The sequence below is a fragment of the Physcomitrium patens genome, chromosome 26 (genome assembly GCF_059467195.1).
Source record: "Physcomitrium patens ecotype Gransden chromosome 26, ASM5946719v1, whole genome shotgun sequence".
In the NCBI taxonomy this organism is placed as follows: Eukaryota; Viridiplantae; Streptophyta; class Bryopsida; order Funariales; family Funariaceae; genus Physcomitrium; species Physcomitrium patens.
This window is the reverse complement of record NC_143435.1, coordinates 9,880,273-9,907,072: the sequence shown is the minus strand read 5'-3', so window position 1 is coordinate 9,907,072 and position 26,800 is coordinate 9,880,273. Positions and strand designations below refer to the sequence as shown.

The 26,800-nt window shown below is 34.3% G+C and overlaps 2 protein-coding genes and 1 non-coding gene across 7 annotated transcripts; 2 read left to right on the top strand and 1 right to left on the bottom strand.

Moving 5' to 3' along the window:
• The first annotated feature begins 8,571 nt into the window (after positions 1-8,571).
• Positions 8,572-8,643, top strand: TRNAP-AGG (transfer RNA proline (anticodon AGG)). Its single transcript has one exon. It is a non-coding gene; the product is annotated as a tRNA-Pro (tRNA).
• Positions 8,644-9,781: 1,138 nt separating this feature from the next.
• Positions 9,782-11,622, top strand: LOC112277789 (uncharacterized). Of its 5 annotated transcripts, none has more exons than XM_090248118.1 (3): positions 9,782-9,923; positions 10,251-10,666; positions 10,941-11,622. In XM_090248118.1, the coding sequence occupies exons 2-3, from the start codon at positions 10,262-10,264 to the stop codon at positions 11,352-11,354; spliced, it is 819 nt and encodes a 272-aa protein (XP_090104244.1). In that variant the 5' UTR covers positions 9,782-9,923; positions 10,251-10,261; the 3' UTR covers positions 11,355-11,622. The 5 variants fall into 5 exon arrangements, with proteins under 5 accessions (XP_090104244.1, XP_073387637.1, XP_024366278.1 ...); XM_073531536.2 differs by having other exon boundaries at positions 10,251-10,702; XM_024510510.3 differs by having other exon boundaries at positions 9,793-9,932.
• A 12,316-nt stretch (positions 11,623-23,938) lies between these two features.
• Positions 23,939-26,704, bottom strand: LOC112277852 (uncharacterized). The gene has a single exon (XM_024510636.3). The coding sequence runs from the start codon at positions 25,240-25,242 to the stop codon at positions 24,424-24,426; it is 819 nt and encodes a 272-aa protein (XP_024366404.1). The 5' UTR covers positions 25,243-26,704; the 3' UTR covers positions 23,939-24,423.
• Between the last annotated feature and the right edge of the window lie 96 nt (positions 26,705-26,800).

The following is a 26,800-nucleotide window of genomic DNA, read 5'->3' as shown; positions in this document are numbered from 1 at the left end:
TCGCTCGCTGGATCCCTTCGCTGCCTGTTCAGAATGCCTCCAGAATCGCTTATACCTACTCTCTCTGCAACCATGCTCTCCTCATTGCAGCGGCTGCCGTGCTGCAACCCACCACAACCTCTCACCCCTCACTAATGCCAATATAAGCGCGGGTGCGGCACACACACCCATGGATAACAATATGTACAATGATCGGGTGTCTCTCCTCCAAAGTAAGCCACCTAAGCTGTCATGTTCTTCCCATCACAACAACCCTCACTTTGTGTAGACAGCGTTTACGTTCTAATCTCACCTGGAACTCCAACACACCATGCTTGTGTCGTGTTGAAGACAACCATGTTTCTTGACCACACAACTAGTTGTAGTTGATATGTTCAAGCTATCATTCATTGCTTACACATGAATAGAAAAACAAGGTAAATAAGCCACAAATCACACGAGTTACTATGATCATACTGACCATGAACGCCACTACAGGACACTGCTGCTACACGCAATACTCGACTGCATTTACTTCGCGACAGATGAGTAACTTATACACAGTTAGTTCATCGATGCTAGGCTGAAACCTAGATGGTGATGGATACCCGATGGTCCTATTGATGTCTAGGTACGGCTGAGCATAGGTCTCGGGGCGCATTGCTTAACAGTACTAAGTTTTAGAAACATGAATGACACATTAGGTTCAACTTTAAATTCACATGTTGTGTAAAACTATCTGTGCTGTTGAATTTTTTATTTAACTCCAAGATTTGTGAGGTAATAATAAAGATGGTTGGAATTTTTTCAATATTCACATCACTCTAAATAATGTTTCATTTTAATGATCATCATGGAAAGAGAACCACATCTATCTATGAATCCAACATCCGACTCTAAATCCAATCATACCTTTTATGTTAGAAAAATATTTACTTAATCATCTCATAACAAACTTAGCAAATTTTAAAAACCAATATTGCATTCTTGAACTTTAGAAGAAAAAAAAAAAGAAAAAAAAAGAAAAAAAAAAAAAACTTATCATGACAATCTTATGATCTATACGTATCTCAACCTTCCATTATCTACCATTATTGTAAAAAAATTGCAATCAAGAGAACTTATTGTCACGGATATACATAAGTACTTTGGTAAATATCTATATGGTTAGGTAGAAGTAGATAAAAAATAGATAAAAGTAGATTAATTTCATAATACCTTCTAGAGAAGCTTCTTAAAAGTTTCATAGATGCTACTTTGACTTTACATATGTTTGTAGTTTATTAGTAGGTTAGAAACTTGGTCAATAAGTTAACTATGTATTGGTAGCTTGCAGAACTAGCTAACTATGTGGCGCACATATAAAAAACTTGCCTTACAAGTTATGTGTCTTGCAAAGTCAACATATTTTGGAGGTCCTATAGGACATCGCCACATAGTTCCTAGTTAAGAGTATATGTGGAGGCAAGAGTGAAGCCTTCTTCACTCTTGTCAATGCCTTTCTAGTCCTTAGTCTTATTTCAAGACTTTCTAATATTCTTGTTTTTGGCAATAGCCATTCTAGTTCAATATTATATCATCTTTGAGTGACTTTCTAGTTCCTTTCAATGATGCAAGAGTGTATTGAGGATTTTCTTTCTTCAAGTTTTATATCCTTGACACTTATGACCACATACAAATAATTTCAATAAAAATAAGTCTTTATATTTATTCAATATTTTTTCTTTAAATAATATTTTATTTATATGTTTCTTAAATTTTGGTACTAATCAACATACAATTCTATTTAGATCCTTACTTTGAAACTATTAAGATCTATCAAACCTTCAAACAATACTTTTCAATGATATTTGTCTTCATAAGGCCATTGAATATGGCTTTTTTGTTATTTAATTCAAAACTAGACAAACCTTATTAATTTAAGATATTTTCTTATACATGGTTTAGCCAAGAATCTTATTTCAATCGCATAACTCACTATTGTGATATTTTTATAATTTTTGGATATAATTAAGATATTTTAAAGCCTAAATTATTTTATTTTTAGATATTAAATTAAAAATTAATTTAAAAAAGATAATTTATTTCTATGAAGAACTGATACTAAATCTAGTAATTTTATTTTTACAGCAATTACATTAAGAAAAATAAATATTGAGAATCTACAATGGTATTACCATGTCAAGCACATCAATCCTTGCTACTTAAATATTAAACAAATAAATGATCTAATAATTAAATTGCCACCAATTAAAGCTACTTTAACCCTTTATAAAGATTATATCTTTTTAAAACATTCCAAGTCACCATATCCTACTAAATACGTAGTATAATTAATAAAAGTTCTTATTTTAATATGAATTGATCTTTGTGGACCTATGTCCAAGCCATTATTGAGTGGTGTTTTTTTTTAAAAATTTTATTTTTGGATAATTTCTCTTATTATATACATAAATATTTTTATTAAAAAAACTAGAATATTTTGATTTTTTTAGCTTTTTAAGACTTTAAAGAAGAAAAATAACTAAATAAATAAATAAATGAATAAACCTTAAAATTAATCTTTATCTTTTGTTTAATCAACAATTGTAAATTCATATCTAAAAAAATTACTTATTTTTGATAAAACTACATATTTAATTTCACTTTTAAAGCCTTATAATTTATTTTCAAATTTCCTTTTTAAAAGAAAGAAGAAAAAATAAAAAAATAAAAAACATGTATGCACACATAACTTTTGTGGAATTTGCACCTGTTGTATTTTTTTAGCTCAAATTATATTTTTTGAACTAGAGCCATTGCAAAAATATATTACATTCCAAAAAATTCTTTAAAAAAAGATTTTAATTATTGTGCAACTTATTATTTATAAATTAATTCTTATCTTTATTTATTTATTTCAAAAATATTTGGCAATATAGCCTACTATCATATTTTAGAAAAACAATGCAAAAACTTGATGATGAAACTTTGCATTGTACTTTTCATTACTATACTAAAAAAAGTAGTATAAAAGAATGTAAGTCGTATGACCCAAAATAGTAATAGGTGTTTATTAGCCATATTATTGTATTTTTTAATAATAACTTTATTTGACAAATTTGTCAATTTTTGTATAATACATGATCTATCTATTAAATCAAGTATATAGACAAGTCAACATTAATTTTTGCTCTTAAATATAACACTAAATAAATGTAATTCAAATCCAAAGGGATATTAATAGATTAATTTTTAATAATATCTAAATTTTATCTAAAGTCTTATCTAAATGTGACTGTAATTTAAACAATTTGTAGTCTAAGTTGATCTTGTATCTATTAGCTTTTATATACTAGGGTTAATAAGATTCTTAACTAAGAACCTTATGAAATACAATCCACAAATCTTTGAAATTAATAAAATTTTATAATCTCAATTTTTATTCTTTTGTGTTTATTATTCAAAACTATGATCCAAAATCAATTTTTAAAACTTTTAAAAGCATTGATGCAATTTATTAGAAAAATTATTTAAGATAAAGAATATCAAAATTTATTTAATATGAAGGATTAGGTACTATTTGGTCTTCTTTGAAACAATTTTTTTGATTAATATAAAATCAATTTTTGAATAAAAATTCAACTCAATTAGCATCTTATGATGTGATAAGGCCAAATTTGTAGCCAAAGACTATTCGTAAGTAAACATTGATTACTTTGATATATAATGTCTATTCTATAAGATGATTTTTATAAGAATATTTTTAGCATTAGCTATAATATTTGATTATTATATTTATCAAATAGATGTGATAATCATATTTTAAAATAGAATTCTTTATATAAAAATTTATATTTTATAATCTAATCACTATATGCAACTAGGTATTATGGACAAGATCTAAAGACTATATAATATTATAGTAAGCTATATAAGATTTATTATCAAAGAATGCAATAACAAAATAAGAATAAGATTAGAAGGTCCAAAACTAGACCACAAGATATGCATTGTGAAGACTAAAGAATCTCTAAATTTTAACTATTATATATATAATAATTCAAAAAGCTTTTAAATAAATTCTTATAAAAGACTTTGATCCTAAGTCATTCTGGAATGCTTCTTGAGCAGATTCTATATTGCTTCATTGTGAAGCAATCTTAAGAATCTTCTCTTCTAATTTCTTATATTGCTTATATATTAAGCAATGTTGCAAACATCTTTTAGAATTTTCTAAAATATTCTAAGACCTTATAAGACCTTTTCGAATCTTTAAATATTTTTTAGAATCTTCTAAAATCTTCTTTAGATAGATATCTATGATATCACTTCTTTTTTTAGATAATTAAGACAATAATAGTTTGCATGTTAGACCATTTCAATCAAATAGTTTACATGATGGACCTTAAGATAAAGAATTTTTTAAATTACAAAGATTTTTAAGAATACCTAATAACCAATCATTGGTAATTATTATTGAATTAGAACCTACTCATGATGGCTGTCTAAAAGTGGTGTTTGAAAGAAGTTTTTACAATGAAGGTACTAAAGTATAAGCTTAGTTTCAAATAGAAGGTATTGATCATTATTGTTGGTTGCAATGACCAATAAGACTTTTGACTTGTAAAACTACTAAGCTAAAACAAGATATACTTCAAATATTAAAGTATAATAGAATATATCTAAGTTTCTATTTATATTGTCTACAGAATTTTAATTTAAAAACTTTTGTAGTTATTTTTTTTCTTTCTATAAAGAATTTAAAAAAAAAATTAGAAGCACAGTATTCATTCTTATAGAGTAGATATCATGGCAATGTTATTTGTTAGTAGTTGTATATATTGCTACTTTTGATTTGGAAGAATGGTTTTAACAAAAATCCTATGCTGTTTGAGATACATTTATTAAATTTTGAGCAAGCTTCTATGTGCAGTCACTAATAATATAATTGCATCAATGTATAAAGTATTCCAATTGTCCTTGCCTTATCCTTGAATCAAGTGTTTTTTTCTATCTCAAATTTTTTATGATTATTTATTTTAATAGAAGTTGGTGTCACTTATTTTTTTCTTAATATTCTTGATTCTTTAAAAAGTTATAAAAGAAAAACATTGAAAACAAGATTTGTTTTCATTGATGCTAATAACTCCAAATAATAAGCAATAAGATTAATTTTTTTTTAAATAGAAAATAGCTTTATTCTTTAATAGTCTAATTTATTGCATAGTCAATTGATTCTTATATTGTACCAAAGAAAAAATACTTTGTCATCAATTCCAAAAAAATCTTGTTTTTTTTTTAAGTCTATTTGTTGTTGCTTTAGATCTTTCTTGAGCTTCTTCTAATTGAAGTTTTCATGGTTGAATGTAATAAGCAGCAAATAGGAAATATAATAATCTTATTGATAGTTAATACTACACCTTAAGCATTGCTCTAGAACTTAATTGAATTATTCTATTTGACTATTAGATTGTAGATAAAAAATTGATGATAACTTGATATTTACTTGAAGGATTTTAAAGAGTGAATTCCAAAACTTGGATAAGAATTACACTCCTTGATCTAATATAATATTATCAAGTAATATATAATGTTGATAGACACTATCAATGAAGAGCTTAGGCGGTTTTTTTTTAAGAAACTTTCTTTAGAGAAAAAAAAAATATTAAAAATAGAAAATATATAATTATTGAATGAATTGTGTGTAGAAAATCTTAAATAAAGAGATAATTACGAATAAGTGTTGAAAGAAGATTGCTTCTCAAAAAAATTATTTAAAATTTTAGAATAATTCTAATTATAATTTTATCGAAGAGAGTAATAATTTGATTATTGATTTAGAAGCAAATAGAAGAAAAAGAAGTAAGCTTTCAAGAGGAATTTGACCTATCTTTCTTCCTTTTTGTTGTCTTATAACGTGAATTCTTACTTGAGAATGTACTAAGCATTTAATTATGGAAGGTAAATAAAAAATACAATAACAAGATTTTATCAAGTCTAATAGAATCTTAAATAAATTCTAAACAATCTTCAATAATTCTAATCAAATTTAAGCCAATTCGAAAAAAATTCAAATAAAATTAAAAAAGAAAAACAACAAGAAGTCAAAAATTAATCTAAAAAATAATAGAGAAATATTGAAAAATAATAAATAAAAATCTTTAAAAAAATACTAATAATAATTTTTTTTATTAAATTATCAATAAATAATTTTTTTTTTAAAAAAAAAAACACTCAATAATGGCTTGGACATAGGTCCACAAAGATCAATTCATATTAAAATAAGAACTTTTATTAATTATACTACGTATTTAGTAGGATATGGTGACTTGGAATGTTTTAAAAAGATATAATCTTTATAAAGGGTTAAAGTAGCTTTAATTGGTGGCAATTTAATTATTAGATCATTTATTTGTTTAATATTTAAGTAGCAAGGATTGATGTGCTTGACATGGTAATACCATTGTAGATTCTCAATATTTATTTTTCTTAATGTAATTGCTGTAAAAATAAAATTACTAGATTTAGTATCAGTTCTTCATAGAAATAAATTATCTTTTTTAAATTAATTTTTAATTTAATATCTAAAAATAAAATAATTTAGGCTTTAAAATATCTTAATTATATCCAAAAATTATAAAAATATCACAATAGTGAGTTATGCGATTGAAATAAGATTCTTGGCTAAACCATGTATAAGAAAATATCTTAAATTAATAAGGTTTGTCTAGTTTTGAATTAAATAACAAAAAAGCCATATTCAATGGCCTTATGAAGACAAATATCATTGAAAAGTATTGTTTGAAGGTTTGATAGATCTTAATAGTTTCAAAGTAAGGATCTAAATAGAATTGTATGTTGATTAGTACCAAAATTTAAGAAACATATAAATAAAATATTATTTAAAGAAAAAATATTGAATAAATATAAAGACTTATTTTTATTGAAATTATTTGTATGTGGTCATAAGTGTCAAGGATATAAAACTTGAAGAAAGAAAATCCTCAATACACTCTTGCATCATTGAAAGGAACTAGAAAGTCACTCAAAGATGATATAATATTGAACTAGAATGGCTATTGCCAAAAACAAGAATATTAGAAAGTCTTGAAATAAGACTAAGGACTAGAAAGGCATTGACAAGAGTGAAGAAGGCTTCACTCTTGCCTCCACATATACTCTTAACTAGGAACTATGTGGCGATGTCCTATAGGACCTCCAAAATATGTTGACTTTGCAAGACACATAACTTGTAAGGCAAGTTTTTTATATGTGCGCCACATAGTTAGCTAGTTCTGCAAGCTACCAATACATAGTTAACTTATTGACCAAGTTTCTAACCTACTAATAAACTACAAACATATGTAAAGTCAAAGTAGCATCTATGAAACTTTTAAGAAGCTTCTCTAGAAGGTATTATGAAATTAATCTACTTTTATCTATTTTTTATCTACTTCTACCTAACCATATAGATATTTACCAAAGTACTTATGTATATCCGTGACAATAAGTTCTCTTGATTGCAATTTTTTTACAATAATGGTAGATAATGGAAGGTTGAGATACGTATAGATCATAAGATTGTCATGATAAGTTTTTTTTTTTTTTCTTTTTTTTTCTTTTTTTTTTTCTTCTAAAGTTCAAGAATGCAATATTGGTTTTTAAAATTTGCTAAGTTTGTTATGAGATGATTAAGTAAATATTTTTCTAACATAAAAGGTATGATTGGATTTAGAGTCGGATGTTGGATTCATAGATAGATGTGGTTCTCTTTCCATGATGATCATTAAAATGAAACATTATTTAGAGTGATGTGAATATTGAAAAAATTCCAACCATCTTTATTATTACCTCACAAATCTTGGAGTTAAATAAAAAATTCAACAGCACAGATAGTTTTACACAACATGTGAATTTAAAGTTGAACCTAATGTGTCATTCATGTTTCTAAAACTTAGTACTGTTAAGCAATGCGCCCCGAGACCTATGCTCAGCCGTACCTAGACATCAATAGGACCATCGGGTATCCATCACCATCTAGGTTTCAGCCTAGCATCGATGAACTAACTGTGTATAAGTTACTCATCTGTCGCGAAGTAAATGCAGTCGAGTATTGCGTGTAGCAGCAGTGTCCTGTAGTGGCGTTCATGGTCAGTATGATCATAGTAACTCGTGTGATTTGTGGCTTATTTACCTTGTTTTTCTATTCATGTGTAAGCAATGAATGATAGCTTGAACATATCAACTACAACTAGTTGTGTGGTCAAGAAACATGGTTGTCTTCAACACGACACAAGCATGGTGTGTTGGAGTTCCAGGTGAGATTAGAACGTAAACGCTGTCTACACAAAGTGAGGGTTGTTGTGATGGGAAGAACATGACAGCTTAGGTGGCTTACTTTGGAGGAGAGACACCCGATCATTGTACATATTGTTATCCATGGGTGTGTGTGCCGCACCCGCGCTTATATTGGCATTAGTGAGGGGTGAGAGGTTGTGGTGGGTTGCAGCACGGCAGCCGCTGCAATGAGGAGAGCATGGTTGCAGAGAGAGTAGGTATAAGCGATTCTGGAGGCATTCTGAACAGGCAGCGAAGGGATCCAGCGAGCGAGGGTATCTGGTCTAGTGGTATGATTCTTGCTTAGGGTGCAAGAGGTCGGGAGTTCGATTCTCCCGATACCCCGTCAAGGAGTTTTCTTCTTGCTTCCCACCACGACGCTCTTTTGCACGACCTGCCTCTCATGCACCCCACCCGCTGCTGCCCGAGTTGTGCACCACTCCCCTGCTCATCGTGGAGCACAATTCCCTTCCACCGCGCATCTCTTTTCCAAGCTGCTCAATCGCCGCACCCACAGCTCCTGTCGCGCATTATGTCATCTTCCGCGACCGGGCTCCTGCTTGACCTCCAATCTTGTTGCCTCCTGCAGCAGCTGCTGCTGCACACAACACATACGCGCGCACATTCTGCGTGCGCGGAACCCACAATATTGCATGGGAACCAGCACCTCGACTGCACTCAAGGTCACTGGATGGACACTTTGCTGCTGTGCTCCTCCTCCATCCACAAGGACGTGTTGCAGTGCGGACGAGCACGTGTTCTCCACCCTCTGCGAAGTCAGCAGTGTCGAAGTCACTTCCTAGTTCAGACCTCGCTCAGCGACTTCCTTTGTTCACCATCGCGGAGCTGGTGTTTGGATTCTCCGATTCTTGCATGTCCGGGTGTCCGAACGTGGCCCTTGAGCACGTCCGGTGTCCATCCCGGCGACGTTGTTTCCTGTTGGAGCATCCGAGCTGCCGACCCAGCTTTCTTCATTTTGGAGGAGCAGCGCGCAAGGAGCACACAATGGATAGGATATGAAGGATGCCTTGTTGCCCGGTCGGGCCACTGAGTCCAGGCCTGGCCGTTGTGCCTCAATTGTCCCCCTCCCGGCTTCATCGTCAGTCGCTGTCCGCTCCGCAATGCCTCGGTTAGCAAAGACTTTCCGAGCATGAGTGAGCAATTAGTCCGGAGCCTCGTTTCGAGGTTATGTTGTCCTGGCGCTCTACGATAACCGCGGCTGTCGACCCTGCCGCACTCCTCGATTTTGATCGCGCTCGCTGCAGTCAGCGTCGTTAGCTCTGTTGTTTGGGGCTGTTTAGGGATTATCTGAGGTTGCGGTTGCTGCGCGTGGTCTCCGATTCGGTCTCAATTGTGGAGTGTGCTTCACTTTGTCGTGCTTGACTTGCTGGCGGCGGTGCCCCAGAGTTCTTTTTCCGGGGATTCTCCTTGCGAGGGATTTTGTGACGCCCATGGCAATGGCGTTGGTGAGATGATTGAGACTGAGTCTCAAGCTGCGTGAATAGGCTTTTCCAGTAAGAAAGGAGGAGATCGTCGTTTGAGGGGTTCGCTGGCGAGGGAGGCGTTGTTGCGCTGGTGTCCGCTCAACTTCAGTGCGGGTGCGACCTGGATCACAAGTCTCCGAGGCACGTCAGGTACTTGTTACCCTCGGCGTATTGTCACATTTCTGTCAGACTTTCTGCACACCGTGATGCGTCGCAACCACCCGCGAGTGTCGCTGGGTGCCCGAGCGTGTTGTGGATCGGGAGACAGATGAGTGTCATCGGTGTGCCGACATGGTCACAGGAGAAGATGTGGTATTCTTTGAGGATTGGAGGTGTTTACAACGAGGGTCTGAGCTTCCAATTGTCAGGGAACTTTCAGGAATGTGTTTGAATGTATTTCGTCGGTGTTTGGAAAGGTTTCTTTGAGCTCTAGCTAGTCCTGAGGCTTTCGGTTTTACTGAAGTGCAGACTCCTGATTCATGCTGTCCGCAAGGGATGGAGTTTCTTCTTCTGTGTTTAATTCGTCTCAACCTGTTCATCGCCATGAGTCTGCGAATCCTTGGTCCTTGCCCTTGCAAGCCAACGCCGATGTTACGGCGATGCGAATCACATGTTGCGACTTATTTGCGAATCACATGTTGCGACTTATTTGCGAATCGACGATGCACGATGCATCTCATGGGAGACAATTTGCATGTGATGACGCCAGTCTGATTGAATGCTCGGAATCACTTCTTGTTGAATGGTGGATGCCGGCGCGGCAGAGGAATGAACCGAGTGGATTGCCGATCCAGAAACTGATCGTGTTGGAAGTCGAGCAATGCAATGAGATGCCGCCAATTCCTCACATGCGAACTTTCCGATCATGTCGGGAGCACGCTTGGGTAGGAGAACAGCTAGCATGCAGTTGTTTTTGTCAGGTTTCTGTGAACTTCAAGGTTTTTTGCTTTGTGCGCATCCCGTGAGGACGGACAATTGTCTGGAGAGAGGGATAATTGGCCACTTTGATTGCAGTGAAAGCATTGTGGATTTTGTTTTGTTTTGTTTTTTTTTTTTTTTTTGTATTTCGACACCAAGGCGGGGTTTACTCGATGCATTGACGGTACAAGGAATTGACAGCTTAGCTCCTAAGCTGTGTGAACGTTTTCACTGTTTCAGAATACCACGGGCTGTGTTCACAGCGGTGCAGGTAGTGGTTGTCAGCACCAGATCGCCTTATCCACGGTTTTCAATCCCGAGACGGAGCCGGGTATCATGGTCGTTCCAGGTTATGTTTGGAAGGGGCGAGCTTTCGAAGTGGAGGAAGTAAACTTTTTTGTCGGCAACACGAGTTGCCGAAGAACTCAGGGAGGTGGAACTTCGATTCACGATCCTGGCAGTGGTTGCCTGATTGTTTGGGTTCCGAATGCCTGTGACGTGATCGTAACATGCACTCCTCGGTCTTGTGCTTGCTGCATTGTTAGACACCTTCCTATCTCCCTATCTCAGTTGTTTTCTTTGTCGCCCGTGCAAGCCGTGGAATCTGGCAAGTTTGGATCTGTGGTGGTATCGGCAGAGAAGTTTTGCTGGTAGATTCATGGTTGCAGCGACTGCTGCTGGTTTGTTGTTAGTGTTGTTATTAGATATTCTTTATGACTCTAATACTCTTGATATTTGTTGAGATCATTAAATGTAGCTGGTGCTTTCCATAATATTTACTGTAGACTACAATAAATACCATAGCTACAATATTTAGAGTCTAGTGGAGAAGTACTGTTTATCCTCTCTTTTTTCTCTTCTTGTATACGAGATACAACCAAATCAATAGATTTTTATGTGTGAAGCTCTCTCTTCTTAGAAACCCTCTTGTGTGTATGACTTACTACTACTCTTGTGTGTGTGTATTACTTATTATTATTGTTGTGTCTTTCTAAATATTTTCAACACGTTATTAGCACAACTTTCTTCTACACACTATCACAATTATTTTTGTTCTAGTCATGATTCTTCAAAACCTGTTGCTACTCTTGCTCAATGTGTGCTTCATGATCTTGTTGCTCTTCTTGCTGGCCCCTCACATATTAGCTGCTTGTTTAGAGCACTTGTTTCACTCTCTGCCCTGCTTGCTTAGAATACTTGCTTAGAATACTTGATCCAACCTAGCTCTATTTTAGCTTGCTCCTTGCTACGCCCCATGCTTGCTGTTGAACAGCCGCCAAACAACTGCCAAATAGTTGCCAAGATGCTGCTACCACCCTGCCGCCTTATCGTTGCTGCCTGCTGCGGCCACCTTGCCACCGTCCTATTGCTATTCTACTGCCTTAATCCATAGCCTTATTAAAAAAATAAAAAAATAAAAATTAATATTTTATTTTTCAAGTTCAAGTTTATCATTTTATTTGACTTTATATTTTAAGGTATGTTTTACTCAACTTTTCTACTTGATCTTGTATTTTCTTTACAGATTTATTTATAATGAGTGTTTCAACATCTTCAACTGCTTCTACTATGGTTCCAACTATTATCAATGCATCTCAACATTTTCAAACTCTTTTATTTCCACCATTGACTATGGATGGAAACAATTATCTATTATGGGCAAAAATGGCAAAAGCAAATTTATTTGTAGAACAACTCTCAAATGCCATTATGTTTGAAGAATCTCCTATAATAAGTATTTCTATTCTTCTTTCTATTTGTTGGAAAGCACTTCTCTTTTGTCGTCATCTTATACGTGCATTACATTATCAATATTTGGAAATGGAAGATCCTATAGAACTTTGGAAGAATCTTAAATCCGGATTTGATCATCAAAAGACCATTTTCCTTCCACGTGCACGTCATAATTAGACACATTTACGTGTCTTGGATTTTTCAAATTTAAATGCTTTCAATAGTAAAATGTGTAGTATTGTCTCACAATTATGATTATGTAGACAAAGCATCTTTGAAGAAGAAATGATTGAAAAAACTCTCTCTATATTTCCTCTTGTATCTGTTGTGCTTGCACAATAATACAGGAATATGAAATTTTAGAGTCATTTTGATCTCATGTCCTATTTATTTCTTGCGAAGAAGCAAAATAAGCTACTCTTGCGCAATGCGAAAGCTCGTCCTATTGGAACTACAGTTCAAGAATCTCATGTACTTAATATTTCAAAGTCTAAGAAAAAATTATATAAATATGGAAAATGTGCTCATAAATATCAGGGTAGTCATAGTCATGACCATTTCTACCCATATGGAAAGAATAAACATTCTACTATTAATTATAGTAGAAAACAAAAATCAAAGATGCGTTCTTGCCATAAGTGTGGAATGATTGGACATTTAGCACATGCGTGTCGTACTTCGGAATATTTTATTAAAATGTTCTGAGAAAATAAGAAACTACGAGCTGATGCTCGTGAAGATCATACCTAGATGCGTTGATGGATTCAATTGGTGTTGATGATTTAGAGCCTTATATGAATGACAAAATCTCTAATGATGAATCAAATGATGCATGCATTGATTCTGTAACATTACATACTATCCCGCTGTCGTGTTGTAACATGAGTATACAGTGAAAATAAAAAGAAAGGAGAATTTTATTAATATTCAGTTACCTCGAATATTGGGAGCATCGACCAACTCCAGTACAAATACTGAGTGGTCAGGTTCAGTCACTCCGTTACAGTCAGCCGGGGCATACTGAAATGCTCCGTTCGATTCCAATAACGGGAGTCAGCAGGAAGAGAAGGACCAATTCACACGACGGGTTCGAGGAGCCAATTGGATCCAATATCGATAATCCAATCCGGGTCCTCTTATCCAATATGAGACCTGAATTGGTCGGTCAACCCAATGCAGTCTAATTATGGGAAATCCAGGTCTTACTACGGGTCTTAGCCAATCTGACGCGAGGACCAATTTGATCCAATTACGGGAACATCCAGGTTACTATGGGCATCTTTCCCAATATAGGACCTGAATTGGTCGGGCGACTCAATGTGGTCCCGATTACGGGGTTCGATTCTGTTTCAGGCTGTCCTGTTCTCTGTGCCGTTTAAGGGAACGTTGTTTTCGGTAAATGGATTTCTTAAAGGTAAAAACGGAGGAGAGAGCTTGACGGCGAGAGCCAAATTCGGATCCAAGCTTGAGGTGGGAGCCAATTCCGGATCTAAGACGGAAGATTGAAGAAATTCAGAGGATAAGGTTAGGGGGGATATAGTTTTGAGGGGGGAGGTTTTTTTTTCGGGTGAAATCGGGGAGGGAGCTAGTTTTCAAGCTTTTGCAAGGTTACCAGTTCGGTTTTCATTGGAGGTTTTTTTGAAGATCAAGGGAATTAGAGAGAGGAGCTTCATGCTTCGGATCGGGGAAGGAAAGACATAGAATTTGGATTTTTCTTCTTCATAGAGTTTTGGGAAGACTGAGGCAAACGCTGCTGAAGTCAGTGTTGTAATGGTGAATCGGGATTTTTAAATGAAGTGGGTTTGAATACTCTTGACTGTTTTATAAAATCGAGTTACGTCTGTGATTAAAGGATTAAAGGGGTGTCTATAGGATTGAGTATGCAGAGTGAATGAAATTTATTGGGTTAATCTAACAGGACAGTCAGTGGATACAAGATCGTAAGTACAAAGGGGTATTGAAGATTAACAATTTGGGTTGTTCGGGGTTCTCTGTAACGTTTAGAGACCTATCGGCTGGGGCAAAAAAAAAGACTTCGACAAGCAGTCGAAGAGCATCCGTATAGATTTACGGTACATTGTTGCAGTCGTTTATATTCCAGCAGTCAAAAACTGATAGACTGCTTGACTATCGGTGAATCTCCATACTACCTTCTACAGCCAGACGCCCGGCGCGTTCTCGAGCAGGAAAGCACGTAATACGACACCGCGAGATAGACAATTTTTTATTGAAAAATCTTCAACTTGACAAACTGAAAATATGATGACCATAGCTAGAGTAAATGAGGTGTCGTATGGCATGATTTGCTATCCTGGAATACACTAGGTATCTAGCTGTAGAGTGTTGCTTAAATCTTTATATGAATCTTGTTTAGCCTCCTAGAACTCCTTTATATTGCATAAAACTCAAAAGATAACAAAACCCCTTCAAAATATATTTTTTCTGCGAAGGATTTTCTTGTCCCAAAGTTTAGAAAATCATAACTCTTGATCTAACCATTCAGTTTGTTTCTTATTTATAGGATAGATAGAATTCACCTTTAACTTTTATCACAAAAAACAATCTACTGCAAATTCACCCCCGTCTTCTGACATCTAAGAAACTCTAGCAGATGCTTTAAACCCTAGTTTACAAGCATCCGAACACTATTTTCTTAATATCTCAAGAATCCAATATTCAAATATCATAATACTTGTAGACAAAGTTTACTAACATGAAATTACACATTCTCTGAAATTTGGAGCCAAAACCTTGTCAAATTGCTCAAGATTTAGCTCAAGAGACAACCACTCGCAAATTGGATTACTTACTATCCTTAAATTGCATGTCTGACTTCAAAATCCAATAACTCCTTTAGTTCAACTTGGAATCCATTAAGCTGTATGTAAAAAATATAGCCGCAAAAGTGCTCTCTCTAGTCGCGGTCGCCGATCCTCAATTGCTATCGGTGCACGTGTGTTATGCGGAAAAGAGTGACAATAGCTCCCAAATCAATACCTTAACTTTGAGTGCTTGTATCTCCTTCATATAAACTCCAAACTATACAAAACTTGCACCAACATCATAGTCAAAACCCTAAACCTTCTAACCCTAGCTTTTAAAACTCGAATGGTCCCGAGAAACTAACCCTAATCCCTAATATGGCCTCGGGCAGCCTCCTCAAAGCCCATTGGTCATGATTTTTGACTAGTATGAATGGAGATTTTCATCATTCATCTCCATTCATCTATATTGGTGCCCTAATTTTTCCCTTTGCTAATAAAACCCTTCTTCAATCCTTTTTCTTATAAGATTTACATAATATATGCTCTAAACACCAAATAAAAGAACCAAAAGAAGTTTTCAAAGGTCACCAATGTCTAATAAAGGTAACTCTAAATATTTAGAAGTTACTATGAACTAAACCAATCTTAAAAGCCACTATCAAAAAAGAAATTAAAGTTATATAAATTCTATAGTAGTCTTTTTAAACAAAATCTTCTCAGGATAATAACCAAATTATAATCTACAACCAACTAAAATCTACTAACATAGCTCTTACCGTGTTACTTAATAAATTATATATTAAGTACATAATTACATTATTTTCATATAATAGCCGAACCATAACACGACATCGTTTTATTTCCAAGAGGGCACACGAATGGTAAAATTAATTGCGGATTCCATTATAAAATATAAACATGCAATGTTTACATCCTCAACACCCCGAAGTCTGATCAGCTACCGAGATGTGTGTATTAATGGTTATCACCTCTCAACCACCATTTTAAATAGAAAAGAGGTTTTGGTTCTTGCAAAGAACTATAAAGTTGTTGAAAAAGCTTTTGCTACAGAAAATGGTTTATACTAAATTATGATTCGGCCTCCCATTATATTTAATTTTGCATCATCTATCATAGAGAGTCGTGTTTCTCTCTGGCATAGATAATTGGAACATCCAGGATCTACATTATTTAAAATGATCATTCCATGTATAACTGAGCACAATTTAAAGCCTCTGGATGTAGATTCTATGGAATTATGTTGTGCATGCGTATAAGGTAAAATGATTACTCGGCCTTCAATTTGGAAACTCCCACAAGAATTACCACCAATGCTTGAAAGATTGCATGGTGGTATTTGTAGCCCTATTAATCCAATATCAGGTCCATTTTGTTATTTTTTGGTCGTTGTTGATGCATTAGGTAAACAATCACATATTTCATTATTATCAACTCGAAACATGGTGTTTTCCAATCTTATATCTATGCTTATTCATTTTCGGGCACAATTTCCTAATTATCCTATAAAAACATTGTGTATAGATAATGCAAAAGAATTCGCATCAAAGACTTTTGAAGACTATTGTATTACAAGAAGAATTGAGTTGACATATTGTGTTCTATATGAACATGCTCAAAATGGACTTGCAAAGTCATTTATGAAGCGTATACAACTCATTACCTAGCCACTCCTCTTTCATGCAAATTTACCTGCATCTATGTGGGGTCATGCAGTTTTACATGTTGCAGCATTAATACGCCTCCCCCCTTCTTCTTTTGAAATTGTTTCACAACTTGAACTCATTTTGGGTCGTGTTCTAAATGTATCTAACTTACGAGTATTTAATTGCCGTGCTTGGATTCCAGTATCAGAATCTCAACGGTATACCATTAGAGCTCATCGACAAGAAGGCATATATATTGGTTTTGATTCATCTAGCATTATTTGTATTGTTGATCCATCAAATGGCACATTATTACATGCACGTTTGTAAAATTGTCATTTTGAAGAAAATATATTTCGATCTCTTCAAGGAAGAATATTCAATCAACAAAGAAATAAAGTACTTATATTTAAAGCAACAGAAATATTTAAAATGAGTCTTGATCCTAGGACATCTTTGGCAGAAATTGAAGTTGCTAAGATTTTGCATCTAAAATAGATCGCAGATGAAACACTTAATGGCTTCAATGATGTACGTAGAATTACAAGAGTTCCTATTAATGAGGCTCAGAATGCACCTGCTCAGATTGCAGTGCCATTGACTACAATAACTCAAGTTATAACAACAACAACTAAAAGAACTCGTGGATAAGATAAGCAACTACGTAAGAAGAAAGCTATAAAATTAACTAATCCTAATATTATTTCTCAAAAAATTGCCACTCATCTTGCGGGACTACTAATTCGTGATGATATATCCATGCATAATGTATCTTTAATTCCTATAAAAAAAAAACTCTTGAAATTGGAAGGAATAAGAATAAGTTGAGTAAAGAATTATCTATTCTGTATTGTGCTACAGATGATATTTGGGACAGACCATCTATTACAATAGATGAATCATTTGCATATATGATTATAGAAGTCCTTTCTTACAAGGAAGACAATCTTGAACCTCAAACCATCGATGAGGCGATGCGTCGCTCTAATTGGTCAAAATAAAAAACTGCTATTGAGGAGGAGTATGACTCTTTGCATAAGAGAAAAGTCTTTGATCGAATTGTAGACACTCTTATATCTCGCCTTGTGGGATATAAGATGATATTAATATACAAGCGAGATGCTCAAGGTCAAATGATCCGCTATAAAGCTCATCTTATTTCTCAAGGATTTACTCAACAATTTGGTATTGATTATGAATCTATATATTTTCTAGTCATGGATTCAATTACATTTTGATATATTATTGGAATGACAGTTCATGCTACCCTTGAGATGCATCTGATGGATGTAGTAACTGCATATCTATATAGTTCTCTTGATACAAATATTTATATGAAAGTTCCACCTAGCTTAGAAATAAGAGCTCCAAATGGACCTGCTCCATGACAATATCATAGTATTAAATTATGTAAGGCCTTATATGGTTTAAAACAATCCGAATGCATGTGGTATCAATGTCTTGAAGATTATTTAATTACAAATAAGTTTGTAAGTGATCTATTAATCCCTTGTTTGTTTATCAAACGAGATAAAACTGATTTTGTGATCATTGTTGTATATGTTGATGATCTTAACCTAGTAAAAACTACATCTACATGTGTTACAGCTACTAACCTACTTGTACATGAATTTGAGATAAAAATGCTAGGAAAAATAATTTTCTGCATTGGTTTTCAAATTATGCACCTAACAGATGGTAGCATTTTTCTCTACCAACTAATGTATATTAGATGAATCTTGCAAAGATTTAATATGACTGATGCTTATCCATTGTCCACACCAATGGTTAGACGTGGTTGTGATGGTCATGATCCATACCGTCCATACGAGGAAGAAGACGAAATATTGAGAGATCAATATCCATACCTTGCAGCGGTTGGAGCACTATTGTATTTAGCTTCATCTATAAGATTAGATATTGCATCTGCAGTTGGTGTTCTTGCAAGACATAGTGCATGTCCAACACTACAACATTGAAAAGGCATCAAATATTTATTATATTATTTAAAAGGTACTGAAGACTTGGGATTATACTACACACAATCTGTAGATCAAAAATTAGTTGTATATTGTAATAAAGGATATAAATCTATTACTGCAACAGCTAAATCTTAAACATGATATGTATTTTTAAAACATGGAGCTATAATAGCATGGAAATCAATGAAATAAACAATAATTGTAACTTCATCCAACCATGCAGAAATTATTGCCTTACATGAAGCATCTTGAGAATGTATTTGGTTGCGATCAATAAATAAATTCATTCAAATAACTTGTGAATTTTCATATAATGATTCTCAAATTATCTTGCATAAAGATAATAGTGCTTGTATTGCACAGATGCAAGTTGGTTTCATTAAAGGCGATAGGACAAAGCATATTGATCTAAAGTATTTTAGTTATATCCATGATTTGATTACTGATCAAGCACTTATAATTAAGAAAATTGGATCTACAAACAACCTTGTTGATCTCTTCACCAAAGCTCTTCCATTGTATAATCATCATTGACTTACTTATAGTAGGGATATGCAGGGTCATAATACGTGAAGTCTTGCTTGAGAATGCTCCGAGCACTTGGATGTGGAAGGAAGAATGGAAATTGCAATAACAAAATCCTAATTCTAATATAATACTAACAATGCTCTAATTAGACCATAATAATGGTAAGTAAGCTTAATCAAATTCAAAGAAAAATCAAAGAAATTTCAAACAAACAATAAGAATTCTTAAAGAAATATTAGAAGGATCATAAATATCACTCAAATACATCTCAATTCAATCTTAATTTAATTCTAGTTAAAATCCTATTGAACTTCATTCAAAATTTAGGCCAAAACTAATTGAATCTTAAATCCTAATAAAATCTTAAATCCTAAATCAAACCCTTAACAAATCTTAAACCAAATCCCAACCAAATCCTAAATCAAATCCTAACCAAATCCTAACCAAATCCTAAACCCTAAACCAAACCCTAATCCAAACCTCAAACCAAACCCTAATCCAAACCCTAATCCAAACCTTAAATCAAATCTTAATCCAAATCCTAAATCCTAAATCCTAAATCAAACCCAAACCAAATTCTAAATCCTAAATAAAATCCTAATCAAATCCTAAATCAAATCTTAAACCCTAAATCAATCCCTAATCCAAATCCTAAATCCTAAACCAAACCCTAACCAAATCCTAAACCAAATCCTAGTAATTCCTATAACAGATTTAAATCTCAATAAATAATGAGTAAACCGTTGATCTTAACTCAAATTTTTCACACTTCTAAATAAATAAGTTAAAAACAAGTACAAAAAAATTGAAAAGGATCGGAGTTACCAAATTGACGATAACCTCAAAAATGTGCTCGGATATTGGTTGGCTTCCTTCTCCAATCTTGATGCCAATCTTCCAGAGCCAATATATCTCCTTTGCACCATTCGATTGATCTCAAAACTCTTATACATATAGAAAATAAAGTCTAATATCCTCTCATGTAAGTTTCACTCCAATCCAAGTAGTATATTGCAAGAAATCTTAAAAACTCCCACTGGACCTAAAATTCTACTTTCTGAGACCTTGACCCACTTAAACCTCAATATTCCTCAATTCAACTATTAGATTGAGCTCAAATTTACAACACATATTAAACACAAATCTAACCATAAACCCACAAAATTTCACCCATAGATCTATTACAAAACTCTTGAAATCATCCAAAATATAAACCCTGTTTTATTTCATAAAACCCAAGTCATCTGAAACAAACCTTGACTTTGCAAAGCTCTTATAAAGTAAGAACAACTCCAAATCATCCAAAATTAATACCTATAGAAACCATATCCAATCTTCTATCAAATCCCACTCTTTGATCTGCCAAAGAGTCCCAGAGTCCTTGTCGAGACTCAATTTTGTGCCTCAGGGTCTGATTTCGATCTTGGTTCATAACCGGCCCTCTTCAGGTATCAACATCTAGTTTTTTTTTAGTAATTTTTACTAAAATTTACTCTTAACTTCCTCCTTAAGATGTCTATATCATTTATTTTTACAATATACCTTATTTTGCCTTATTTTTGGCCCTACAAAGTAAGTAGAAACTATTTTTTCTAAGAAGGCAACATTACTACTAAAAGTTTTACTACCTTCCTATCTTTTATCCATATTTTTCTACCTTTTCTTTTAACTTGGCTCTTCTATAATAAGATACATATTATCATCTTTTACTATATAGTCATGTTACAACACTACAGTGGTGATTTGCTTTTCTTGAATAAGAAAATTAATGAGTTCTTTAAATAATTAAAAAAAATGATGTTGTATTCTTTTTCCTTCATCTATGGTTTTGTCCTTAAATATAATAAGATTTTCCTAAATAAGATTTTAATGAGGCAACAATTGTTGATCTTACAAGATCACAAAAAAATATAGATCATAATTCTATACAAATTTTATATTATGTAAATATTATGATAAGCGAGGAAGAATGTTAAGATCATTAAATGTAGCCGGCGCTCTCCATAATATTTACTATAGACTACAATAAATGCTATAGCTATAGTATTTAGAGTCTAGTGGAAAAGTACTATTTATCTTCTCCCATTTTTCTTCTTGTATACGAGACACAACCAAATCAATAGATTTTTATATATGAAGCCCTCTCTTCTTAGAAACCATCTTGTGTGTATGACTTACTACTACTCTTGTGTGTGTGTATTACTTACTATTATTCTTGTGTCTTTCTAAACATTCTCAACAATATTGATTTACTTTGTTCCATTATTATTACTTCATCTGGTCGTTTTAGGACAAGCCTTTGTATTTTTTATGACTCTAGAGCATGAAAACTGTTTATATGATTGATATTTCGTGTTTAGTTTATTGTGTATATTTCTCTTTTGTGGTACTTATGTGTCTCTAGGTTGTCAAATCAACTGTTTTGATATACATACCTATTTGATTACAGTGACTAGTTGTTGTAATTTAGGATAGTTTTGTTTTGGAACAAGCTAAGTTTGCAAAGTCATTGAACTTTCATTTAGAAATTTTTATGATTTTTTACATTATAAATGTTAATATTATATGTATACTTCTGTATATATATATATATATACATATTGCTTTTATTTTAGATTTATTCAAATCTGCAATATCTAAAATATTTTTTGATGTTTTCACAAAAAAAAGTTCAATAAATATATTTAAATACTAAAATATATAATGAATCTATTATTAGTTTTAAATATTATAACTTTTTTATCTTAAACAGAGAAATATTTTATAAAATAGATAGAAGAATAAATAATATAAACTTATCTTTATTTTTTATTAAACCAATCTTAAAAAATATCCCATTATTTTCTTTTCTTTTCTTGTTTAGATTATACCTCATGTGTTAATTTTTTTGAATAATAATTTATATACAATTATAATTTATTTTTATTTAATTTATTAAAAATATATTTTATATATCTTAATTTATTAAAAATAAGTTAAATATATTTAAATATCTATGACTAGAATTAGAATTTGGATTTAAACTCATTTGTTTTATTTTCATAAAATTATAAATAATCAGATTTTTTTTAATATATTATTTACTACAATAGAAAACAATACACTAATTACATTCCAAGAGGTATATACATTCTCTCAATTTGTGTTTATATCAAGTAGTTTATTTTTAAATACTTAAATTAGAAAGAAGAGTCAAAATTAGAGTCAAAATCATAATTTACTATGAATCAATTATCATAGTTTTAAAAAAGTAGTTCTAATTTATGAATAAGAATGACAAGGCATTTCTACTAGAAAGTGATAGAGTCTTATCATTAATATGTGATATCAATTCAAAATCTTAAAAGCTGTATAAAAGTAATTAGTTGAAGTACAATATAAAGACATGACCTGATATTTTTACAAGTTAGGCAAGAAGCAAAAATAACACCTAACAAAAAATAGCATGATCAATTTAACCATAAATATGAAAAACCATAAATTTATTTTAGTGTAATAGTTGCTTGACATCAAAATTATCTCTATCCTAAGAGAATTATTGAATGAACCAATGAAAAACTCACCATATTTGATGCATGATATTCTTTTGGTGCAAGAAAATGAATTTGTAATAGTATTTTGGTGCATAATTGAATTCATAACTTTCCTTGTCATCCATGTTAACAATAATGATATTCAATACAAATTTAATTGTTCTTCCATTCTTTTGTAGCTAAAGACATGGTCATGTGTTGATCTTCCTCAAACATAAAACATTCTCTTCTTCAAAGTTAGTACATGTGAGTGTTCATCTCTTTCGTATACTTGATGCTAAAGAATGGAGGCAAATCCGACAATGGAGCTCAGATTCCACAGCAATTCAAAAGAGTGCATGCTTTTTATTTGCCATGGAATTTGAGACCAACGCTTTTTAAGTCTCATAAAAAAGTAATTACATATATGCAATGGTGCACTGAAAGCCACCTCTCTGCTGCATGATAGCAAAGTGGGGGTCAGGTGCCGAAGTCTCATCCTATTGTGTGGTAATGAAGTTGTTTTATTATTATTATTATTATTATTACTACTACTACTACTACTAGTGGCTTCTGTGCACCAAGAGTGTCATTACTACTTATTTTTGGGCAGGACCTTCCGAGTACTAGAGGAATTGTATCTTGTAGTTCAGTGATATGTCTAATTTTTTCAATTAATGAAGTACACCGTGATGAACAAATTTTACTAGCTGCTTCTACTTGGTTTGATGGAGGTCATTCAACGCGGATTAGGAGTTGCAAAGGTTCTGCAGATATGAACATCAATTTCCTATGGTGGGCTCTTTCGAACAGTCAAGCTCTGCGACTGGTTCACACTCAATGCAGACAGTTTCGATTCTGTTTTACAAAGTTTTTGTGTGAAAGGGTGCATTGTACTCACACAGATTCTGAGTCATTGTGCATTCTAACAATGAGGACACAAGCAATATTAGAAACCACGCTTATCAAAAATAAAGATTCACATTCAGCTGAAACAAACTACTTCGAAATGCCCACACACAAGACTGAACAACACATTAGAGAAGAGTAGAATGATGAGAGTACCACTTATCTCAACTTATTATGAGGAATCATAAGAGGTGCGTACACACTGTATGCCTAACTTGTGTAACATATGCCCTCCTATTTCATTGAGCCAGCGATGCACAAGTGCATGTCACCAGCGTCTTCTCCCATGCGCCGTTGATTCGAAGTAGCGTAGAAGTTTTTGTTTATTATTATTATGACCAGGCGGGTCACTCCCACCACCCACGAATTGCTTGCATACTCTTGGTCATGGCTCAGGGGAGGCGGAACAGGCTACGAGGATTGAGAATCTGGTACAAAGTTCAGCCCAAGCCTCTTGCATCCGTTCTCTTCCTTCCTATCTCAAGGGGCAAAATCATCACGTGCACTAACTCTAGTGATCAAAATTGAAAGACCGCAAAACTGTGATGACAAGTTTTATTCAGGGCAAAATGAAAAGCAGGGGCAATGCTCCAATCACTGTGGAACTGAAACCGCCGTTGCTGGGCTTGTCAAACAGCGCATGAGCTTTGGCCAAGACGGAGCTCAAGGTCTAACATGTCCTCCTTGTCGCCGAGTACTTTGCTCCGGCACCGAGATCTCTCATACGGATGGTATGCGTTAGATCCGCGCGACGACATCGTCCAGAAGTTTTGTTGCGTCAAAGTTTCACAGACAATGTCGGGGATGCTTTGGAGTAGAGGTTTTGTGCCGATTTCGTGCGCCGTCTCAGTGGAGTTGGAGGATATTGATTCCTGGGAAGGAGGGGAAGTGGAGAGAGTGGAGGAGGAATTAAAAGTCGAGCCTGACATAGACAAGTCCAGGTGCGAGGAGCTCAACGAATTCTGAGAAAAGAGATTGCGGGTGATAGTGGGAGCACAGGGCTGCATTGGCGACAAACTGCGAGGAGACTTAGACACAGATTGAAGCCAGGAAAATTCTGTACTCTCAACTGAAGGATCGGAGATGTCTATCTTAGAGCGAGGGATATGAGACAGGGACGCAACGGAGGAGGCAATTCGAAGTTGCGCTAGCTGGTTGGCATGCTGGCGCTCTCTCCGGTGCACATTCATGTGCCCACCCAGAGCTTGGGCAGTGCGAAATTCTCTGTGACAAAAACTGCAGGAGTAGAATCTCGGAGGCCATTGGGCCCCGCTGATGCAGCTGGTATCTTCCGCAAACGCACGCACTTCCCACGAATCATTGTCCATCACGCTCGGGAGCCTCTTGTTCCATGTCTTATCCCCAACATAACACTGATTCGGGGCAACCCAACTCGACATGAAAGCAGGCCACAATGGTTCGGTCTGCTGCATGGTGCGGGTCGCCATTTCCTACCTCAATATTTGCTCGTGCACTCGGTCTGCTCTGTACGAATCGAGACAGTCTAACGCACAATTGGAAATGGTGATCAATCTTTCCCGAGCAAAATCTACACCAGAATGTGGGCCTCTCCTCCACTACTTACTTCCCCTAGTTGTGCTTTGATAGTCTCCTGTTTCTGAAGCTGGAATAATTGTATCACAAGCGTTGCATGTTCTGAGTGGGAGTTATCCTAAGTTCACGCATAGAAGAAGAGAATTTTGGGCCATCCACGTTTGGCACTCCAGAGAAGTGGGAGTTTTGTAGCCTTGTCTTCCCAAGTTTTCCACGGGCAGATGATAACAAGGAATTTACTGAAAACAGGAAGAGACAGACGAAATGTATTCCCGAAAGAGAATTGTATTGGCTTATAATAGGCGATTCTATGTCCCCTGAGCTGTGGAAAGAGGTGCGTGCAGACTTCCACCTATTGCAGACGCCCATGTTGGTTTATCACAACTTTCAAGAAATTTCCCCTCGGAACCTTGGAAGCACAGAATCCGGAGATCGGCGATATTCTATAATCCTGTAATGGACCTTAAGGACTTCTCACCTAAGCCATTGTGAAGATTAAAGAATCGTGCGACTACCTGAATAATAATCTTCTATCGCTTTGGCATGAGAGCCACAAGGCATACAAGTTTCAATGCTTCGTATGAAATTAAAATCTGAGACGTTAGACCTTTCTTGCAGGAATCGTATCACTGTGATTTAGACTTGATTTTAAATTTTGATTTTAAAGTTTGTCAAATATGCTGTACTGAGGGTTGTGTCCACATCGAAACTCTGTTCATTTTTAGTAAAGTAATTGTATGGCAATCCATGATTAGTGAGACTCCTGTGAACACTCCGGTTTTAAAGAATTTTGCTCTTGAATTAAGTAATCCACGGAAATCCCTCTTCGAAGCAACTTTTGATGAAATTTGAGCATCATAGAGTTAAGCTGATTCTCAAATGCACATAGAACAGTGCTTATCAAGCCATTGAAAATGCAAAATTCTGCAAGTTGATCGATGAATCAATACCAAATTGCAGTATAAACTACGAACGATCTCTAAAATGAAATACGTGAAACAATATTTGAAACAATATGTGAAGGCTGCACCAGGTAATGTTCCCTGCACCTATATACAACCTAAACAAGCGCTCGGAGCATGGTGAGTGAATCACACACGCCTCCTCCAATATTACAATAACGAAAAGAAAAACCCCCCGAAAACGTGGCGAATACAGCTCACGGGGCGCCAATAAAAAGCCCGCAATCCTGCTCCTTGTTCTCCGACACGAAAATAATTAAAAAAACAATCATCCACCGTCATCCTTTCACAGTGCATGGATCTGGCATGGGTGAAGAAATAGTAGTTCCCCCATCACACTCCCCCTAAATCCATATCTCTAAATGAAACCGCTCTGGTTGGGCAGTTGACGAGGGTATAACTGTGGATATTTTCAGTAACAAACGGTTTTGGTCGTTCCATCATCTTAAGACCCCAGCTTGCTTAATCGTGAGTTTGTGACTAATATTGC

Coding starts and splice junctions, on each gene's coding strand:
- LOC112277789 (XM_073531536.2), top strand. CDS start 10,262: ATGCTGTCCGCAAGGGATGGAGTTTCTTCTTCTGTGTTTAATTCGTCT. Junction 10,703..10,940: donor CATGCAGTTGTTTTTGTCAG/GTTTCTGTGAAC, acceptor TCACTGTTTCAG/AATACCACGGGCTGTGTTCA.
- LOC112277852 (XM_024510636.3), bottom strand. CDS start 25,242: ATGGCGACCCGCACCATGCAGCAGACCGAACCATTGTGGCCTGCTTTC.